Below are 20,979 nucleotides of genomic sequence, written 5' to 3' on the forward strand. Positions count from 1 at the left end.
TCAAAAAAATAAATTTATTTTTCATGATCCTACACATCTGGAAGTATTTTTGGCAGATAAGGAAAAGGTTTGAGTTGTTAAATAACTGCATTTAAAATGATGGCCCAGCAAATGCTATTGTATCATATAACATTTGCTATTTAAGTATTTCCTATTTAGGTCCTCCGATTTAGGGGACTATTCGATTTGCATCTTAGAAGTAATTACTTTTGGATTTATTTGATGTATTATTGTTGTGTAGATTGCAAATTGTTTCCTGATTTTTTGCATATTGTATAATTTGTAATAAACATGTGGATAAAGGTGAACCGGTAGATGTAGTGTATTTGGATTTTCAGAAGGCGTTGTTCAAAGTCCCTCATGAGAGGCGTCTAAGAAAACTAAAAAGTCATGGGATAGGAGGCAATATCCTTTCGTGGATTACAAACTGGTTAAAAGACAGGAAACAGAGAGTAGGATTAAATGGTCAATTTTCTCAGTGGAAAAGGGTAAACAGTGGAGTGCCTCAGGGATCTGTACTTAGACCGGTGCTTTTCAATATATATATAAATGATCTGGAAAGGAATACAATGAGTGAGGTTATCAAATTTGTGGATGATACAAAATTATTCAGAGTAGTTAAATCACAAGCGGATTGTGATACATTACAAGAGGACCTTGCAAGACTGGAAGATTGGGCATACAAACGGCAGATGAAATTTAATGTGGACAAGTGCAAGGTGTTGCATATAGGGAAAAATAACCCTTGCTGTAGTTATGCGATGTTAGGTTCCATATTAGGAGCTACCACCCAGGAAAAAGATCTAGGCATCATAGTGGATAATACTTTAAAATTGTCGGCTAAGTGTGCTGCAGCAGTCAAAAAAAGCAAACAGAATGTTAGGAATTATTAGGAAGGGAATGGTTAATAAAATGGAAAATGTCATAATGCCTCTATATCGCTCCATGGTGAGACAGCACCTTGAATTCTGTGTATAATTCTGGTCACTGCATCTCAAACAAGATATAGTTACGATGGAGAAGGTACAGAGAAGGGCAACCAAAATGATAAAGGGGATGGAACAACTCCCCTATGAGGAAAGGCTGAAGATGTTAGGGCTGTTCAGCCTGGAGAAGAGATGGCTGATGGGGGTTATGATAGAGGTCTTTAAGATCATGAGAGGTCTTGAACGATTAGATGTGAATCGGTTATTTACACTTTTGAATAATAGAAGGACTAGGGGGCATTCCATGAAGTTAGCAAGTAGCACATTTAAGACTAATTGGAGAAAATTATTTTTCACTCAACGCACAATAAAGCTCTGGAATTTGTTGCCAGAGGTTGTGGTTAGTGCAGTTAGTGTAGCTGGGTTCAAAAAAGGTTTGGATAAGTTCTTGGAGGAGAAATCCATTAACAACTATTAATCAAATTTACTTAGGGAATAGCCACTGCTATTAATTGCATCAGTAGCATGGGATCTTCTTAGTGTTTGGGTAATTGCCAGGTTCTTGTGGCCTGGTTTTGGCCTCTGTTGGAAACAGGATGCTGGGCTTGATGGACCCTTGGTCTGACCCAGCATGGCAATTTCTTATGTTCTTAAGTGCCACCCCCCCCCCCCCCCAATTTGAACCTATCATTGCAATATAATTTGTACCCTGGTATTAGACTGTTCCACTGATTTTCCTCATTCCACTAGGTCTCTGAGATGTCAATTATGTCCATGTCATCATTCACTGCTATATATTCTAAGACTTCTTGTATTGGCACAGCGAAATTTCAAAGTGTGTTTTTATTTGTATTAATAACCTGCTTTTCAGCTGACAGGGATAATTTGGAATCTTTCAGCTCAGGTAATTCTTTACTTATAGGCACATGAATTACTTTTGCTTTTATTGGAACCCTTTTGTTGGGTTGCCCTAACTCTTCTGTTTCATTAAAATACTTTGAAGATACCTCCCTCCAAATCATACACTGCTAAAAGAGACTGTTGACCTTCCTTTTGATATATTTTAAAAGCTGCTCTATCTCCTTTTTAAAGGTTAGTGCAAGGAAGAGGGATTCAGTTTTGTAAAGAAATGGGGAACCTTTTAGGGAAAGGGGAGTCTTTTCTGAAGGGATGGACTCCACCTTAACCAGGGTGGAACCAGACTGCTGGGGCTAACCTTTAAAGAGTTAGAGCAGCTTTTAAACTAAATCAAAGGGGAAAGCAGACAGTCAACTCAGCAGCACATGGTTCGGAGGAAGGTATCTTCGAAGGATACTAATGAAGTATTAGAGTTAGGACATCCCAACAGAGAGGTTCCAATAATAGGAAAAGTAGTCCAAGTGCCTATAATTAAAAACTCAACCTGAGCTAGAAGATTCCAATTTTTCCGTCAATAGAAAAGCAGAATGTAATACAAACAAAAAACACACTTTGAAATGTTTGTATGCTAATCCCAAAAGTCTAACAAGTAAGATGGGAGAATTAGAGTGTATAGCAGTGAATGATGACATAGACTTAATTGGCATCTCAGAGACATGGTGGAAAGAGGATAACCAATGGGATAGAGCTATACCAAGGTACAAATTATATCGCAATGACAGAGAGGAGCATTTTGGAGGCGAGGTGGCTCTTTAGGTCTGGGATGGCATAGAATCTAACAGGATAAAGATCCTGCATGAGACTAAATGCACAATTGAATATTTACGGGTAAAAATCCCTTGCGTGTTGGAGAAGAGTATAGTGACAGAAGTATACTACCGTCCATCTGGCCAAGATGGTGAGATGGACAGGGAAATGCTAAGAGAAATTAGAGAATCTAACCAAATTGGTACTGCAGTAATAATGGGAGGTTTCAATTACCCCAATATTGCCTGGGTAAGTGAAACATCAGGACATGCTAGAGAGATAACATTCCTGGATGGAATAAATGACAATTTTAAGAGCAATTGGTTCAGGAACTGACAAGAGAGGGAGCAATTTTAGATCTAATTCTCAGTGGAGCACAGGATTTGGTGAGAGAGGTAATGGTGGTAGGGCCACTTGGCAATAGTGATCATAATATGATCAAATTTGATTTAATGACTGGAAGGGGGACAGTAAGTAAATCCACAGCCGTAGCACTAAACTTTCAAAAAAAACTGAAAGGTGCTGCTACAAAGATAAAAAGTGTGCAACAGGCATGGACACTGTTAAAAAGAACCATCCTAGAAGCACAGTCCATATGTATTCCTCACATTAAGAAAGGTGGAAGGAAGGTCAAATGATTGCCAGCATGGCTAAAAAGTGATGTGAAAGAGGCTATTTTAGCCAAAAGATCTTCATTCAAAAATTGAAAGGATCCATCAGAAGAAAATAGGATTAAGCATAAGCATTGGTAAGTTAAATGTAAGATATTGATAAGACAGGCTAAGAGAGAATTTGAAAAGAAATTGGAAGTAAAGGCAAAAACTCACAATAAAAACTTTAAAAAATATATCAAAAGCAGAAAGCCTGCAAGGGAGTCGGTTGGACAATTAGATGACAGAGAGGTTAAAGGGGCACTTAGGGAAGATAAGGCCATCGCAGAAAGATTAAACGATTTCTTTGCTTCGGTGTTTACTGAAGAGGATGTTGGGAAGATACCCGTTCCGGAGACGGTTTTCAAGGGTAATGATTCAGATAAACTGAACCAAATCACGGTGAACCTGGAAGAAGTGGTAGGCCAGATTGATAAACTGAAGAGTAGTAAATCACATGGACGGAATGGTAAACACCCCAGGGTTCTGAAAGAACTAAAAATTGAAATTTCAGACCTATTTCAATAAATTTGTAACCTATAATTATATTCATCTGTTATACCTGAAGACTGGAAGATGGCCAATATAACTCCAATATTTAAAAAGGGCTCCAGGGGTGATCTGGGGAATTATAGACCGGTGAGCCTGACTTCAGTGCCAGGAAAAATCATGGAAACTGTCAAAGAATGAAATCACAAAACATTTAAATAGACATGGTTTAATGGGACACAGCCAACATGGATTTACCGAAGGGAAGTCTTGCCTCACAAATCTCCTACATTTTTTGAAGGGGTGAATAAACCTGTAGACAAAGGTGAACCGGTAGATGTGGTATATCTGGATTTTCAGAAGGCATTCGACAAAGTCCTGTATGAGAGACTTCTCAGAACACTAATAAGTCTTGGGATAGGAGGTAATGTCCTTTTGTGGATTCCAAGCTGGTTAAAAGAGAGGAAACAGAGAGTAGGATTAAATGGTCTGTTTTCACAGTCGAAAAAGGAAAACAGTGGAGTGCCTCAGGGACATGTACTTTGATTGGTGCTTTTATAACATATTTATAAATAATCTGGAAAGGGGTACGACAAGTGAGGTGATCAAATTTGCAGATGACACAAAATTATGCAGAGTAGTTAAATCTCCAGGAGGACCTTGCAAGATTGGAAGATTGGGCTTCCAAATGCCAGATGAAATTTAATGTGGACAAATGCAAAGTGATGCCTAAAGGGAAAAATAATCCATGCTGTAATTAAACAATGTTAGGTTCTATCTTAGGAGTTACCACCCAGGAAAAAGATCTAGGCATCATAGTGTATAATACACTGAAATTGCCGGCTCAGTATGCTGTGGCAATCGAAAAAGCAAACAGAATGTTAGGAATTATTAAGAAGGGAATGGCAAATAAAACAATGGATGTCATAATGCCTCTGTATCGCTTCATGTCGAGACCACATTTTTAATTCTGTGTGCAATTCTGGTTGCCGCATCTCAAAAATGATATAGTTGCACTGGAGAAAGTGCATAGAAAGGGACCAAAATGATAAGGGGCATGGAATGAAGAAAGACTAAGGAAGTTAGGCCTGTTCAGCTGGGAGAAGAGACGACTGAGGGGGTATATGATAAAGGTCTACAAAATCGTGAAAGGACTTGAAAGAGTTAATGTAAATCAGTTATTTACTCTCTCAGATAATAGAAGGACTAGGAGGCACTCAATGAAGTTAGAAAATAGCTCATTTAAAATAAAAAGAAGAAAATTCTTTTTCAATCAGCACATAGTTAAGCTCTGGAATTAATTGTCAGAGGATGTGGTTACAGCAGTTAGTGTAAATGGGTTTAAAAAAGGTTTGGATAAGTTCCTACAGGAAAAATCCATAAATTGCTAATAATCAATAAGCAATTGTAGCTTGAGATTTATTTAAAGTTTGGGTACTTGTAAGGTCCTTTTCACTTGGATTGGCCACTGTTAGAAATAGGATACTGGGCTTGATGAACCCTTGGTCTGACCCAGTATGGCAATTCTTATGTTCTTATCTGGGCACCTCCATGCCCCACTGGCAAGCTATGTCTTATCTGTCTGCAAAGAAACTAAAATCCTATGAGTGATCTCTGACTCCCATCTGATCACATGTACACAAATCTGCTCTATGGTTAATGCATGCTTCCTACAGCTATGCAACATCAGAAATCTGAGATCATACCCATCGAGAGATATGGCAACAATGATACATGACTGGATCACCTTAAGACTGAATTACAGTTACCCACTATAGGCAGATCTACAAAAATCATGTCTGCCAACCCCAGCTAGTCAAACATAGAAGCACAAATACCACTAGGCTTGAAACAGTCCAGTCACATTACCCCCCAGCCTGCACAGCCTACACAGGCTACCTGTAGCCTAGCAAGGCTGAATTCAAAATTCTTTCCCTGGTCTACAAGACACTTAACTAAAAGACACAGACTGACCCTATATGCCACAAGAAAAAAACACTCTGCTCATCTCAAGAGATCCAATGTGCATACCACCTATAGTCGAAGCAAAAGTGACAGTAATAACAAGGCCTTCTCCTGCCTAGGCCCCACACCATCGTAAAAGAAATTAAGATCTATTAAGTACTAACTAGGTTTCAAGAAACATTGCAAAGCCCTACTTAGTCAAATCCGCCTTCCAAGCATTGTTCTGAAAAGCAGTGACTCCCTTCTTTGTTCACACTAACCTCTAGCTCACACTGGATGGCACACCAGCCACATACATCAACTCCCCCATCTATCTAGCATCGATCTCTACTGCCTATTGCTCACTTTATTGATTTAAACTACATGCTTTCATTGATCTATGTACCTTGCTTTAATTTATGTGTGCTAAATCATTATAAGCTGCAAAATGCATAAAGGACATCTGCATTCATTTATGTATGTTGTACCGTTATCTATGCCTTGTTTTAATGTATATATATCATTTGTATACAAAGAACACTAGTATCGATTTAAATATGTTGTAATCAACAGAGCACCAATTTGACATGGCAGAATATAAAAGTAATAAATAAATTATTATAATAATATCCCTACTATAAGAGTGTAAATACAGAACTAACCAGTCCAATTTGCTGCCTTTTTTTTTTTTTTTTTTTTTTTTAAAGATTGCACACTTGTGCAGTCCCGTGAGCAGTCCATAGTTTCTGCCACAATCAGACGTTCAAAGCACAATTGCATTATAATGTATTCTTAACACAAAGCATAACACCAAATTTTGCAGCTTAATAGCAACTTCTGTTTTGACTCTCTCCAAGTCTGCTGTCTTGAATTACTAATTCAGAAAAATGAAGGGAACATGCCGATGGCAGCACAGCATGCTGCCTTGCAAGAGGCCCAGGTTTGTGTCCCAGTTTCGGCTTCTGCTTTTTGAGCCATCTGGTAGCCCCTGCTGGCTGACTTTCAAAGCAGAACTGGAAATTCCAAAGAGAAATGGGAAAAAGAAGTGAACAGAGACAAAATTCTTTCATTAGTCCATGAAAGGAAATGAGCTATGATTTTCTATTCATCCCTTTCACAATGCCAGCTAGGACACCCTTCTTCTATACAGAAAGCAGTTAGAAGGTCAAGTGGCAACCGACAAAGTGAGTGAAGTTGGGATGGCTACCCAACTACGAATGCCTAAAGAGAGGCGAGACGAGACCACAGCTATGAATTTAAAATAACAACAATATTTTTCTTCCATCTGAGATTTAAAAAAAAAAATGGAGAAACCCTTCTGAAATTATGGTCAGAAATGTTCAAACAAACTAGGTAGCTTGCATCTTATATTCCAAATACAGTGTTTCATGACCAGATTTACATGCTGACTAGGAAACACATTCTGCCTTCACAGCTGTAGGAATTTGCAAGGAGGCATAACATTGAATCGGAAATGTTAAGTAGTAGTAGAATTTACAATGAGGCATATCACATTACATCAGAACTCTTGCTCTCTAGATACTGTTTTCAATTAGATTTATATATTATAGTGGTCTCGTATCTAATTATTATTATGCTTATCTGACAAACATTCTTTCTTCCAGCTCCTGCCAACTCCACCACACCCTCTCCTCCCTCCTCAAACTGAGTCCACATCACATCCCATCCCCCCCTCCCCGTTCATCCTCTGCCCAGACTATGGCTGAATACTTTCTGAAAAAAAGACTAACAGGATTAAATCAAGAATTCTCCACCCGACCGCCTCCTCTGTCCTCCGCTTCATTTACCGACCTTTCCTTTAGCCCCTGCTATACATCGTTTCTTTTCTGAAATCACAGAGGAGGAAACTGCCTGTCTTCTTTCCTTCTCCAAACTTACTACTTGTTCATCAGACCTCATTCCCAGCTGATTTTTCAATTCTTCTCCCCTGCAACTGTCCCTCCATCTGTCATATCCTCAGCAGATCACTAGAAACAACAACTGTCCCCCCTCTTCCTTCAAACATATTATCATCACACAGCTCATCAAAAAACATTTGTTGGATCTTACCTGCCACTTTCCTCCCCTTTTGCATCTAAACTGCTTGAATGTACTGTTCATCTCCACTGTCTTGACTTTCTTTTGCCTCTAGCTGTACTTGATCTCCTCCAGTCAGTTTTCACCCTCTACAATCCACAGAAACTGCTCTTGCCAAAGTCTCCAGTGACCTCTTTGTGGCCATGGTCAAGGGCTTTTACTCGATCCTCATTCTCCTTGTCTTATCCACTTCCTTTTGATACAGTTAATAGCCATCTACTACTGGACACACTATACTCAAGGGGCATGGTCTGAGCAGGCAGCAGACAAGCATGGTTAGGTCCAAAGCAAGGAGCTTAGGGCCAAGCGGCAGGCAAGTATGGTCAGGTCCAAGGCAAGAGGTCAGGACCAGGTGGGCAAGCAAGCGTGGTTAGGCAGAGAGTGGACAAAGACACACGAGAGATACCGGACTAGACTGGAACAAGGAAACAAGGTAAGACAGACCAGGCAAGACAGGACTAGGCAAGGCTGGATGAGTCAGGGCTGGGAAGGCAAGGTAAGGCTAGATAGGAACATAGGGACAAGCTGGAATTCAGGAACAGACTGGAATTCAAGAGCAACACACACACTGCTGAAGCAGGAGGCCTTTTTTAAGGCAATGACAGGGAGCGCAGGCTGCCCTTAAATAGGGAAATCCTAGTGATGTCATTACTGAGAGCCGTGGTGCCTTTTCCACCAAAAGGTCCTTTAAATATAGGCGCATACCATGTGTCTGCCTAAGGGGAGAGCCTGGAAGAGCTGGAAGGTGGTGGCATTCAGCTGCAGCATTGATAACTGAGCCGCATGAAGCGATCTCAGTTACACAAGGTGGTGTCCTGGTCACAGAAGAGCTGTAGCTAAGTCAGGGGTGAGTAAGGTGGCTCATAGGGCCATCCTGTGAGCTGCTGACTGTGACAGTAACTCCTCTCCAAAGCCCCCTCCCCCATCTTCTAGGCTTGGGTTTAAGGGGGAATTTCATGTGGAAGTCTTTTAGTAAAATCGTAGGGCTTGCAAATTGGAGGCTGGCTCCCAAGAATTTTCCTCAGGCCAAAAGGTTTTCCAGGAGATTAAATACCCTGGGGAATCCAAGATCTCCTGGACCTCATACTGAGCATATTCTACAATAGGCACTTAGGTAGGCTGAAAAGCAGCCTGGAAGGCCGCGATATTATTGTTGGCTTCAGGAGGGATACATTGAATACATCATGGACCCGTAAAGATGGGGGTAGCTTCAATTTATAAACCACTGGTCCTGTCTCGTAACGAGGAATGGACCCACAAAACTTGGTGCAAATTTTCGTGAAAGCATCCTTAAGCAGAGGTATGTTATACTGAGCCACATCAAGTCTCCAGGGCAGAAAAGGGGTGCTGGGCAATATTTCCTGTCTGCCTGTTTCTTGAAACATGCTGACGCTTGTTCCAGGATGCAGTGCATTTTCTGCCTCAGAACCTGAAGCTCATGTCTCATCAATTTTTCTGCAGGATAGGAAAAGGATGATGAAACAGGCTTAGATGTGCGAGGATTACATCCAAACACATCTTAGAATGGCGATGACCCCACGGAGCTGCTCATTAGAACAGAAGAAATGCCATACTGGGTCAGACCAAGGGTCTATCAAGCCCAATATCCTGTTTCCAACAGTGGCCAATCCAGGTTACAAGTACTTGGCAAGTACCCAAACATTGATTATCATGTGATTATTATGGTAGAACTCGGCCCATGGGAGTAGGTAGGGATGCCCAGTTATCTTGCCACTGGATCACATAAGCTATTGAAAGGCCTTGAGGTTCTGATTTATCTGCTCCATTTGCCCATTCCTCTGTGGATGGTAAGCTGAAGTAAAATCTAAAGTGATTCCCAAGTTCTTGTACAAGCTTTTCCAGAATCTTTCCGCTCCTTGGTCCAAGAAGATGTGAAGGGGAAGCCCATGCAGGCAGAAGATGTGTTAGACAAAGGGTTTAGCCAGCTCAGGCGCCAAAGGAAGCCCAATAGGGGCGTGAAATGTGCCATCTTTGAAAATCAATCTACCACCACTCATATTGTGATGTTGCCAATTGAGAGGGGAAGGTCAGTGACAAAGTCAATGGCCAAGTGGGTCCAGGGTTCCTTGGGGGCTGGCAGCACCTGTAACAACCCCCAATGTTGAGCCTGAACACTCTTAATCATGGCACACGTGGGGCAGGACTCCACATATTGCATCATGTCAACTTTCATCTGGGACCACCAGTAATTCTGGAAGATTAACTCCAAGGTTTGGGTGATACCCGGGTGGCCCACCATCTGAGAATCATGGGCCCACTGAAGAACTTTCTGACACAGTACTGAGAAACAACAGTCTTCCCCACAGGGACTGTGAATGTGATAGCAACTATAATCCTCGCAGGGCTGATGATATGTCATGGGGCCTCTAGGGGGCCTTCAGTATCAAAGGAGCGGGAGAGAACATCGGTTCATCGGTTCTTCTCTGAGAGGCAATACCGCAACTCAAAGTCAACTGAAAAACAATGACCAACAGGCTTGCTGGGGATTCAGCCTCTGTCCTTGCACCAGATGTTCCAGATTTTTATGATCTATGTAGATAGTTACTGGGTGTCTGGCCCCTTCCAACAGGTGTCGCCATTCTTCTAAGGCTAGCTTAACTGCTAGCAGTTCACAATATCAAATGGTATAGTTCTTCTCTGCAGAAGAGATTTTTTTTTAAGAGATGTAGGAGCAGGTCTCGAGGGTGTGGTTGTACTGCAGGAGAACAGTGCCTACGCCTAGGGTCGAAGCATCTACCTCCAGTATGAATGGCTTGGAGGGGTTCAGTTGGTGCAGCCATGAGTGAATTCCTTCTTGAGGCGCTAAAAAGTCTGATTAGCGTCGATAGTCCAGTTCTTGGTATCTGAGCCTTTCTTGGTGAGGGCTGTCAGAGCAGCCAAAGCAGAATAAGCACAGATAAATTGCCTATAGTAGTCCGCAAAGCCCAGGAAGCGCTGCAGAGCCTTGAAGTCCATGGGATGGAGCCAATCCAGGATGGCTTTCAACTTCTCTGGGTCCATACATAGGCCTTGGTGGGAGATGATATACCCCAAGAATGGGAGTTCCTCCTATTCAAAGGTACATCTCTCTAGTTTTGCAAACAGATGGTGCTCATGGAGTCTCTGGAGGACTTGCTTCACATGGCTTCGGTGCTCCTGTAGGGAAAAGTCTAGAATATTGTCCAGATATACCACCACGTGGGAGTAGAGCAGGTCCTGGAAGATCTTGATGACCGTAAACTGAAATAATGCAGAGGCACTGCATAACCTGAAGGAGATTATCAGGTTCTCAATGTCCATCTCTGATACTGAAAGCAGTCTACCACTCATCCCCCCCTTGCAGATCCTAATCAGGTTGTATGCTCCTCATAGGTCCAACTTGGTAAATACTTGTATCCCATGGAAGTGGTTGAAAAGCTTGTTGATCAAGAGTCAGGGGTGACAATTCTTCTTGGTATTAGCACTGAGACCCCAATAGTCTATGCAGGAACGTAGTGAGCCATCCTTTTTCCCCACGATAAAGAAATTTGCTCCTGACAAGCCATGAAGAGAGGCAGATAAAGCATCGTCAAAATTGTCCTTGATATATTGTATTTGGACATGGCTTCTGTCTCTGGAGTGGAAAGTGGGTATACTTTCCCCCTGGGTGGTAACTTCTCTAGGACCAAGTCTATGGCACAGTCGAAGGGATGATGAGGTGGCAGATCCTCCGACTGTTGTTTACTGAATACATCTGCATATTTAGTGTACTGTGGTGGCAGACCCGGTAGCTCTGGGGTAACTGTCCTGGCAAGGTGCACAACTGACAAGACTTCGGCAAGGTAATACTCATGGCAATGAGAGCTCCATTTGGCGATCTGAAGAGAACCCTAAGGAAGGCCTCATATGACAGCGTTGACTGTTTTGGGAAGCATGTACAGGCTGATTTGCTCTCCATGCAGGATGCCTGTCTGCATAGTGAGCAGGGCGGTAGCACTCGTGACCCATCCAAGTAAGGGTTCACTGTGCACGGACAAGATTGTGAGTGCTGTGTCCAAGGGAACCATCAGGATCCTATAGTGATGGACCAAAGACTCATGAATGAAACTACCTCCAGCACCAGTATCAAGAAAAGCAAGAGTAACAACAAGGATGTCCCTGAGAGACGTACTGGTACTAGTATTTGAGAAAAGGTATAGGGTCGACCTAGGGTGGCCTCTCCCACCAGACCTAGGTCCTGAAGTTTCCTGGCTTGGCTGGGCAGCGACTTGCAAGGTGCCCAGAGGCAGCACAATAGAGACACATATTGAGGCTTCAGCACCTCTGCTTCTCTTCTGTGGACAACTTGAGGAGGTCAATTTGCAAAGCTTCCCCTAGAGCTGGTCCCAGCTCAGGAGGTGACCTGGGAGCCATGGGTCACTGGAAGCTAGAGGCGAGACGAATAGGGTCACAACTTTGTTCTTGGAACCTGAAATCCAAGCATATGGCTAGGCTGATTATCCCTTCCAACATTTCAGATCACTGGCAGCCAGCTCATCCTTGATGCATTCCATGAGCCCTTGCCTAAAGATTATGATTAAGGCTATCAAATCCCCCACTGAAATTCAGAAGCCAGGGTACAGAAATGCATCACATACTCACCCATGGCCTGGAAGTCTTGTTTCATCTGCAGAAGTTCAGACACCATGGAAGCCACATGGCCTAGCTCATCAAAAATCAGACGGAATTCTCATAGAATGATTCAGATCTTCCTGCCTTAAATCATCTCTCCCAAAGGGGTGAAGCCCAGGCCAGGGCAGAACCACCCAATAAGGAAAGAATATAAGTGACTTTGATTCGATCCTATTGAAAGAAAGGTTCCTGAAGTTCAAATTATATCCAGCATTGGTTCAACAAGCTCCTACATTTAGATGGATCACCATCGTACCTTGGGGTTGGAGGCAGGTGACGCATGGGAGACGTAGGCCATATTATGGGTGCCAGAGCAGAAGCCGGACAAGACCAAGCAGCCATACACTGGAAATAAGTGGCCACTGTGTTCAATTGATCCTGCTGCTGTTGAAATTGGTGTGCTAGCCCAGCTATGGCAGAAACCTGGGATGAGTCCATCAAGCTCATGGCCTCAGCAAACTGTGATGAGTGGCATGGAAGTGAGCCCTTGGTACTATATCGTAGTTGATGCTACCTCCTAGGAGAACCCTATGAGGTCTATGCCAACAGCTCGTAAATGCGTCATGTAGTGGGAAAGGCTGGAGCTTCACCTTGGGTTCTGGTGGCCAACAGGGCTTAGATGGGTTCTTAGAGTAATCAGGAGTGTAAGAGTCCAAAGGCACGGGTTAGGACAGGCAGTCAATTAAAGAATCCAGACATGGGCCAAGGTTGTGACAGGCAGCAGACAAGTGTGGTTAGGTCCAAGGCAAGAGATCAGGACCAGGCAGCAGACAACTGTGGTAAGGTCCAAGGCAAGAGGTCAGGTCCAGATGGCAGGCATGCGTGGGCAGGTCCAAAGCAAGAGGTCAGAACCAGGAGATCAGGCTGAGGGTGAACAATGACACATGAGAGACACTGGACCAGACTGGAATGAGGAAACAAGACAGAGCTAGACAAAGCAAGGCCTGGATGAGACAGGGCTGGACGGGACAGTGTGGATGAGGCAAGTCTAGACAAACATGACAAACAAACACAGAAACAGGATGGAACACAGAAGTAACATGCACTACTGAAGCAGGAGATCCATTGTTGAGACAATGACAGGGAGCATAGGCCATGCTTAAATAAGGAGGTCCTGCTGATATCACTGGACACCGTGGTGCCTTTCCTGCCACAGGCCCTTTAAATATAGGCATTACCACGCCTGCCTAATGGGAGGGCCCGGAGGAGCTGAAAGATGGCAGTGTTCAGCTGCAGCATTGATGCGTGAACCACGTGAAGCGGCCTTGGTCACATGAGGCCATGGAGAAACTGTTGCTATTTCAGGAATTAATGAGGAGGCTCGAGGGGTTGTCCCACGAGCCACTGACTGACAACTCATTTGGTTTTCTGGACTCTGCTTTGTCTTTGTTTGCCTCTTCCTTCTCCCACTGTATCTTCTGATAATTTTTCCTTCACTGTGCCTTAACACTCTATCCTGGGCCCTATTCTCTTTTCTCTACACTTCTTCCCTCACTGCTATGAACTTGTCCCATGGCTTTCTGTACCCCTTTTATGCCGATAACTCCCAGATCTAATTCTATACAACAAAATTTTCACCACAAAACCAGTCCCATATTTCAGCCTGCTTTGTCTATCACCACCACCTGGATATCCCACTACCACCTTAAAACTTAACATGGCCAAAACAGAATTTTTTGTTTTCATCCCAAATCCTCTTTCCCTCTTCGATTGTCTCTCTGTGGATGCTATTCTCATCCTCCCAATTCCCTTGGCCCATAACCTTGGGGACATAGAAACATATAGAAATATAGAAACATAGAAATGATGGCAGAAAAAGATCAAACGGCCCATCCAGTCTGCCCAGCAAGCTCCCACACTTATTTTCCCATACTTATCTGTTTCATCGACCACCAAGTTCAGGGCCCTTGTTGGTAACTGTTTGATTTGAATTTCCTGCCACCTCCTGCCATTGATGCAGAGAGTAATGTTGGAGTTGCATCAAAAGTGAAGCATAAGGCTTAATGGTGAAGGGTAGTAACCACCGCATCAAGCAAATTACCCCGATGCTTGTTTACCCAGACTGCACAGATCAATGCCTTGTTGGATGTTGTCTGAATGTAAATCCTCTTTTCCACATTTCCCCCTGCCGTTGAAGCAGAGAGCAACACTGGATATGCATTCAAAGTGAAGTATCAGGCTTAATTGGTTTAGGGTAGTAACCGCCGCAATAAGGAAGCTACCCCACGCTTATTTGTTTACCCAGACTGTTTAGTTCAGTTCTTGTTGGTTGTTGTCTGAATGCAAATCCTCTCTTCCACATTTCCCCTTGCCGTTGAAGCAGAGAGCAATGTTGGAGTTGCATTAACCGTGTGAAGGCTTATTGAGTAAGGGCAGTAATCACCAGGCAGCAGCCACTATTCCAGCAAGCCACCCCCATGGCTCTTCTCTTCATTCCCATCCTCTAGCCTTTATGGATCCACATGTTTGTTGGCTCCCTCTCCTCTACACAAAACCAAAAAAAACTTCTAAAGCATGTCATTTCTTCCTCTAAAACATCATTAAAATCTGCTCCTTCCTTTCTGAGCATGCTGCCAAAACAATCATCCATTCTCCTGCTTAGATTACTACAATTTGCTCTTCACAGACCTCCAATGAACCATCTTTCTTCACTGCAATCTATTCAAAATTCAGCTGCATGACTTATCTTCCTACAATGTCACTATGACCCATGTATTCCCTCTTCAAGTTGCTACATTGGCTTCCTGTCTGCTTCCACATACAATTCTCTTACTCACTTATAAATATGTTCACTCTGCAGTTCTTCATTACCTATCTTCTTTTCTCTCTCCCTATACCCCACCTCATGTACTCAGTTCAGACAAGTTGCTGTTATCTGTGTCCCTCTCCACTGCCAATTCCCAGTTCCACACTTTGCACCTTGCTGCACTATGTACCTGGAATAGAAGTCCTGAATCAGTGCATCATGCACCCTTCTCTGGCCGAATTCAAATCCAATTTAAAACTCACCTTTTTTTAAGCTGCCTTTAAATCTAACACACTTCTGTACAATAAATACACTTCTTATAGACTCTTGTGTGCCATGTATGTTTGTCTTGATTACACTGTAAACTCCATGGAGCAGGGACAGTGTCTTATTTGTATCTGTATAGTACTGAGTATGGCTGGTAGTACTTTATAAATGATAAATAGTAGTAGTATTTAGGATTTCTGTCTGGTAAAATAGAAAGAAGAGCACTTACTAAATTGGGTCCAACTCATGGAATTTATGAATGCAAGTCCTCTACACTACTGCATTTTAATAAGAGTTTACAAACTGTATGCATGACCATGGACAACCTCCTTAAAAGAAATTCAGGTGTGCCGGTAACCAAAACTGTAATATTTTTCATTACATGACATTATTGCTTTTGCAATATAACCAAGAGGAAAAAAATACGTTCAGCTTACCCGAAAATAGTCACTACATGCTGCTAGGACAGCCTTGTGGGCATGGAATTTCTGTTCCTCTGCGACGAGGGTGACGTCACAGAGTATCCCATCATTCCTCTGCTGGTTCAGCGCTGCCAGGACAGCATCTTTATGAGATTTTGACTGGCAAGGCCTCTGACCTGTTAACATTTCTTGAATACTGCAAGCATGAAGGGAACAAAAGGATTCCATCAGTGAAAGTGAGGTTCATCTTGATGTGTTCATGGATTAAACTCAACTGCTTCTTGGCATTTCTCATAAAGAGAGGCATTAGGCTAGAGTAAACCATCTGGAAAAACTGACCTGGTCCTGGTTTTACCCTCCATGCATCTACAGCAGGGCTTCCCAAGCCAATCCTGGTGTCCCCACTCAGCAAGTCATGTTTTTCATGATATCCACAATGAATATACATTAGATAAATCTGCATGCATTGGAGACCCAGTACATGCAAGATTATTTCATGCATATTTATTGTGGATTTCCTGAAAACTCATCTGGCTATGGGGGGTCACTGGGGCAGGTATGGGAAGTCCTGCTCTACAGACTTGCAGTATTGCTTAGATAAATTAGAAATGCAAGTCCAATGAAGTAATGGAAGATGAAATAAATGACTGGAATAACTTGTCAGATAACAGAGTTGGTAACCTTATGCTAGGCATGACAGCATGTGTGAAGAATTTGTATGTTTTTCAAGCTTGTATAGGATAGGAAAGATTTAATTGTGTCAAATAAGGGAGTCAATGTAATAAGGTACATAATTTTATCCTCAATTGTATGCACATCTTTTATATACAGCAAGGAGTTTTGCACACAAAAAATATGCATGTAAACTGTACGTCCTGCTTAATGCCCTCTCATGGAAAGCCCATGAAAATGAAGGCAATTACTCTCCAATGCAGACAGGTACACTGACTTTCTGGTTTTCTTACCCCTATTCAGAGGTGGAGTAAAGTTTCCAGCTCTTCTGTCAGTCTATGGGAAGAAGCTGAAATTCCAATACCAGGACCTGTTCTCGGGGTTTATGCACAGAAACTATGCTTTGCGCACACAAAGCATGTTTTCTGCAAATCCCAACACATTAGCATACCATTAGCTTACTGCATCAGGAGTTAAAAATATTCTCAGCACAAACTTTTAATCCACACATTTTGCATCGGCCCTAAGGACAGTTGGACTCGACCCGTGCTTTCAGCTTGGTCTCAAGAGGTAAAAGGGTGCAAGGACCATATTAAAAAATAAATCATAAACAATTACATAGTAAATATTGTATACACACCTAATTAAAGCATTTACAAATGTGTTATCTGATATATTGAACATATACAATTATTTAATACATTTTCACAGATTGGAAGGTAATTTTTAAAGGGACTTCTGAGGGTAAAACAGTGTTTTACAGGCAAAAATGTTCTTTTGCAAAATTGCCTGCCCATATGTGAGTAAACTTATAGCCATATATCCTGTTGCACATAAGTTTACCCGAACTGAGCAGAGGCATTCCTGGGGGCTGGCTGGGGAGGGGTTTCCCCTTAAGAGTATATTTTTACTTTTTCAAAATTATGCAGAGAAGATTTCCCAAAATCTTTCTGTGCGCAATTTAGCAGGTGTAGCTGTGCATGAGTAGTTTTGGTGAAATAATTTTCAAAAGGGAAAGCAGACACGCACGTATATACATAGATGTGTACTTTTCCTCTGAAAATCAGTGTAACTTATGTGCGTATTTTCATTGTTGCTCAATATATATATAGTAATGCAAAATGTACACAAGAAGGACATATTCAACAAATAAATTCGTTTATTCATGTATACCAATTATCTATCTAACATTAAAATCTCTCTAACACACTCATCCATCACACATACACCCACATCTAAAATCAATATGCAATGAACATGAAGTATTCTGTATACAATGTATATAATTTTTAAATATAATTTTATAATTATACAATGTATATAATTAATTTTTTAAATATTTTTTAAATACTGATGTTAATCCTATGTGTGATGGATGAGTGTGTTAGAGAGATTTTAATGTTAGATAGGTAATTGGTATACATGAATAAACGAATTTATTTGTTGAATATGTCCTCTTCTTGTGTACATTTTGCATTACTGTAACAAAGAGGTAGTTTGTCTTTTGACCCTTGTGTGACTATACAATATATATATATAGGGCATTGCTGCCTGCCATATAAAAGTTTGACCTATAATAAATGTAGAAATTCTCCTAAATTAGTTTTTAAACTTTGCAGGGAAAACACCCACATAGACAAGCCATCTTCTCACTTTAAACCTTTTATAAATTAAATGTGATCAAGAATATAATCATCTTACTAGCTAACCATTTCCTTCCCAAGACATTTTTTTTAATGTACAGAATGATAAAAACTATGCAATCCTATTAGTCGATAAGCCAAAATAGCTAAAGGGTACAGCACATATTAAGGAACAGTGGCAAGAGTAGGTATAAGTCCTTTAGTGTTAATCCTTAAAGAAGCATTGAAAAAGATGCTTTCGATTTATAGGAACATAAGAAGTTGCCATAGTGGGTCAGACTGAGGGTCCATCAAGCCCAGCATCCTATTTCCAACAGTGCAAATCCAGAATACAAGCAACTGACACATATCCAAACATCCAAACTGAGGCCGGTAATAAGCAGTGGCTATTCTCTAAGTCAATTTCATTAATAGCAGTTTATGGACTTTTTATACCTGCTTAACTAAGCTACCCAGTAATTCAGTGAGCTGAAGGCTAAACATGGATGATATTGCTCAAAATCATGTTACCTGAGGCACATCTCAGATGGCATCGTCCAAGTCAACTCTTCTGGGTATTGGCTTCTGGGATCTTGGGAAGCAGCAAGCAAGCATTCCAGCTACAACTGAAAGCAGAGTTTGGCACGTAAGAGAGCAAACTGTGCCTCAATCAAAAAATTCTAACATCACCAGATTTCTGCTGCCTTCACATTTTGGAAGACATGTTTTAAAATACAACTGCATGCATATCTTTATCTTATTTTCTCAAAAACAAAAGGTTAAGCAGGGCAGCATTAAAAAAAATAAAAATAAAAAAGTTACAAGCCTAGTGGCTGCCCTGCTCACCCAAGCTCAAAATACAGGGCCCGGCTTGCCAGGCCTGAAACAACTCCCAATCATACCAACTCTTTTTTATAAGGCTAATTTTAAAAGGCTAGTGCAGATCTCCTTTCCCCTCACCCTGCCTGCTCCCTGTTCCCATCAATAGTAGAGCAAAATGTTTAATCCCGGGCCCCATCCGTACCCCTCTAACCCTCCTGGTACCTTTAAATGAAGGATTTTCAGCCCAGATCATGGTAGCAGCCTATCATGACCCAGGCCTAGCATTTCTAGCATTAATAGGGGAGCAACTCTAGAAGCTCCAGGCCTGGATCATGGTAGGCTGGGTAGCAGTGATAGGTCCACTAGGTCATTAACTTTTTTTTTTTTTTTTTTAAATTGCTGCTCCACTTAACCAGCTACATTTTTTTTTTTTTTTTTTTAATATAACTGGTTAACCTTTCGTTATTTGACCACACAAGGCCATGTAACTTTAGAACTGCTCTTAGGCATGTCTAGAAATAATCAAATAACTTACTCACTTAAGTCCACATATCAGTTAGCGGGATAAGTTACTCAGCAAACTCGTCCCCACCCTGGAATACCTCCAATATGTACTGCTTTTATTCAGCTAATTTTTAATTGGATAATGCCTTATCCGGCTAACATTAAGCAGGATAAGTAAGGGGGATATTAAAAACTCGCCATTGAGATGGATAACTTGTGAGTTATCTAGCTAAATAGCTTTGAATATTGACACTCTTGTATTCTGTTTTTACCCTCTCTGCTCCTGTCCTGGTTCTGCTATCCATCTTCATGGTGTTTAGATACTTTACATGACATTTGTCTGAGCGGTGTGAAAAGAAGAACAGAACTGTATATGTATGAGAGGGGGAAGCCAAACATACGGGCTGATACAGTAAAATCGCAGGAGAGCGGGCGAGTGCCTGCTCTCCCGGCGCGCGCACAGGCCACTCATGTGCGCGTGATTCAGTATTTTAATTAATTTTAATTAGAGCCGGCGATAAAAAGAGGCGCTAGGGACACTAGTGTGTCCCTAGCGCCTCTTTTTTGACGGAAGAGGCGGCTGTCAGGAGGTTTGACAGCCGATGCTCAATTTTACCGGCGTCTGTTCTCGAGCCCGCTGACAGCCACGGGCTCAGAAACTGGACGCCGGCAAAATTGAGCGTCCGGTTTTCGACCCGCCAGCCGCGGGCCCATATGAACATAAGAAAATGCCATACTGGGTCAGAGCGGAGCGGCCTTGGAGGGAACATTTTTTCCGGCCCCCCCCCCCCCCACCTTCCTCTCCCTTCCCCAACCACCCCCCAGCCCTACCTAAATCCCCCCCACCTTATTTCTTACGCCTGGCCAGAGGCAGGCATATCTTGCACGCACCGGCAGGCTGCCAGCACACGAACCCCCGGCACGGCCAGAACGGAGGAGGGCTCGGGACCCGCCCCCAGACCGCCATCATGCCCCTGGACCGCCCACTTTTGAAAGCCCCGGGACTTACGTGCGTCCCGGGGCTTGCGCGCGCAAGGGCATATTTTCTCAAGTTACGCGCGTGGCCTTTGAAAATCTTCCCCTAAACCTTTAAAAGCAGCTTCTCCATGTGAAAGATTAGGACTCGTTAGAAGGGGGAAAGCCTGTGAAATTTTTCATGGTAACAATTTTTGGACAGCTTTAAGTATGAAGGTACATGAAAATGGGATGATTTTCCCAAAACAGGGAAAGCTTTTACAAGTGTGAAAAATGCCTATATAAATGAACAGGAGCTTTATAGTGGCTTTAAGTCAGAATTATTTCTGCCTGTAGCTGGAGTAGATCTATGTGAATATGAAAACACCCAGAAGTAAAGAAATGCCATTTACAGTATATATTTGGATGAATCAGCCTCTCTCAGCAGGCCCATGGCTAGAGTGGAGAGTACTAGTGGAATGCCCAGATGACTCTAAAATTTCCTGCAGGTTCCAAATTTTTCAGGTGCTGGCAAACATATATTGTTTT

The 20,979-nt window shown here is 42.2% G+C and overlaps 1 protein-coding gene across 5 annotated transcripts in view; it reads right to left on the reverse strand.

The window, feature by feature from the left end:
- The window catches only part of KLHL32 (kelch like family member 32), a 502,881-nt gene that overhangs the window by 415,133 nt on the left and 66,769 nt on the right, over positions 1 to 20,979 (reverse strand). For all 5 annotated transcript variants that reach the window (XM_029595391.1, XM_029595390.1, XM_029595392.1 and 2 more), the window contains 2 exons: positions 18,682 to 18,776; positions 15,872 to 16,052 (listed from right to left, as the gene is read on the reverse strand). In XM_029595391.1, coding sequence (XP_029451251.1) covers positions 15,872 to 16,052; positions 18,682 to 18,704 — 204 coding nt within the window. In that variant the 5' untranslated portion in view covers positions 18,705 to 18,776. The remainder of the gene's footprint in view (positions 1 to 15,871; positions 16,053 to 18,681; positions 18,777 to 20,979) is intronic.

Source organism: Rhinatrema bivittatum, chromosome 3 (genome assembly GCF_901001135.1).
Source record: "Rhinatrema bivittatum chromosome 3, aRhiBiv1.1, whole genome shotgun sequence".
Classification (NCBI taxonomy): Eukaryota; Metazoa; Chordata; class Amphibia; order Gymnophiona; family Rhinatrematidae; genus Rhinatrema; species Rhinatrema bivittatum.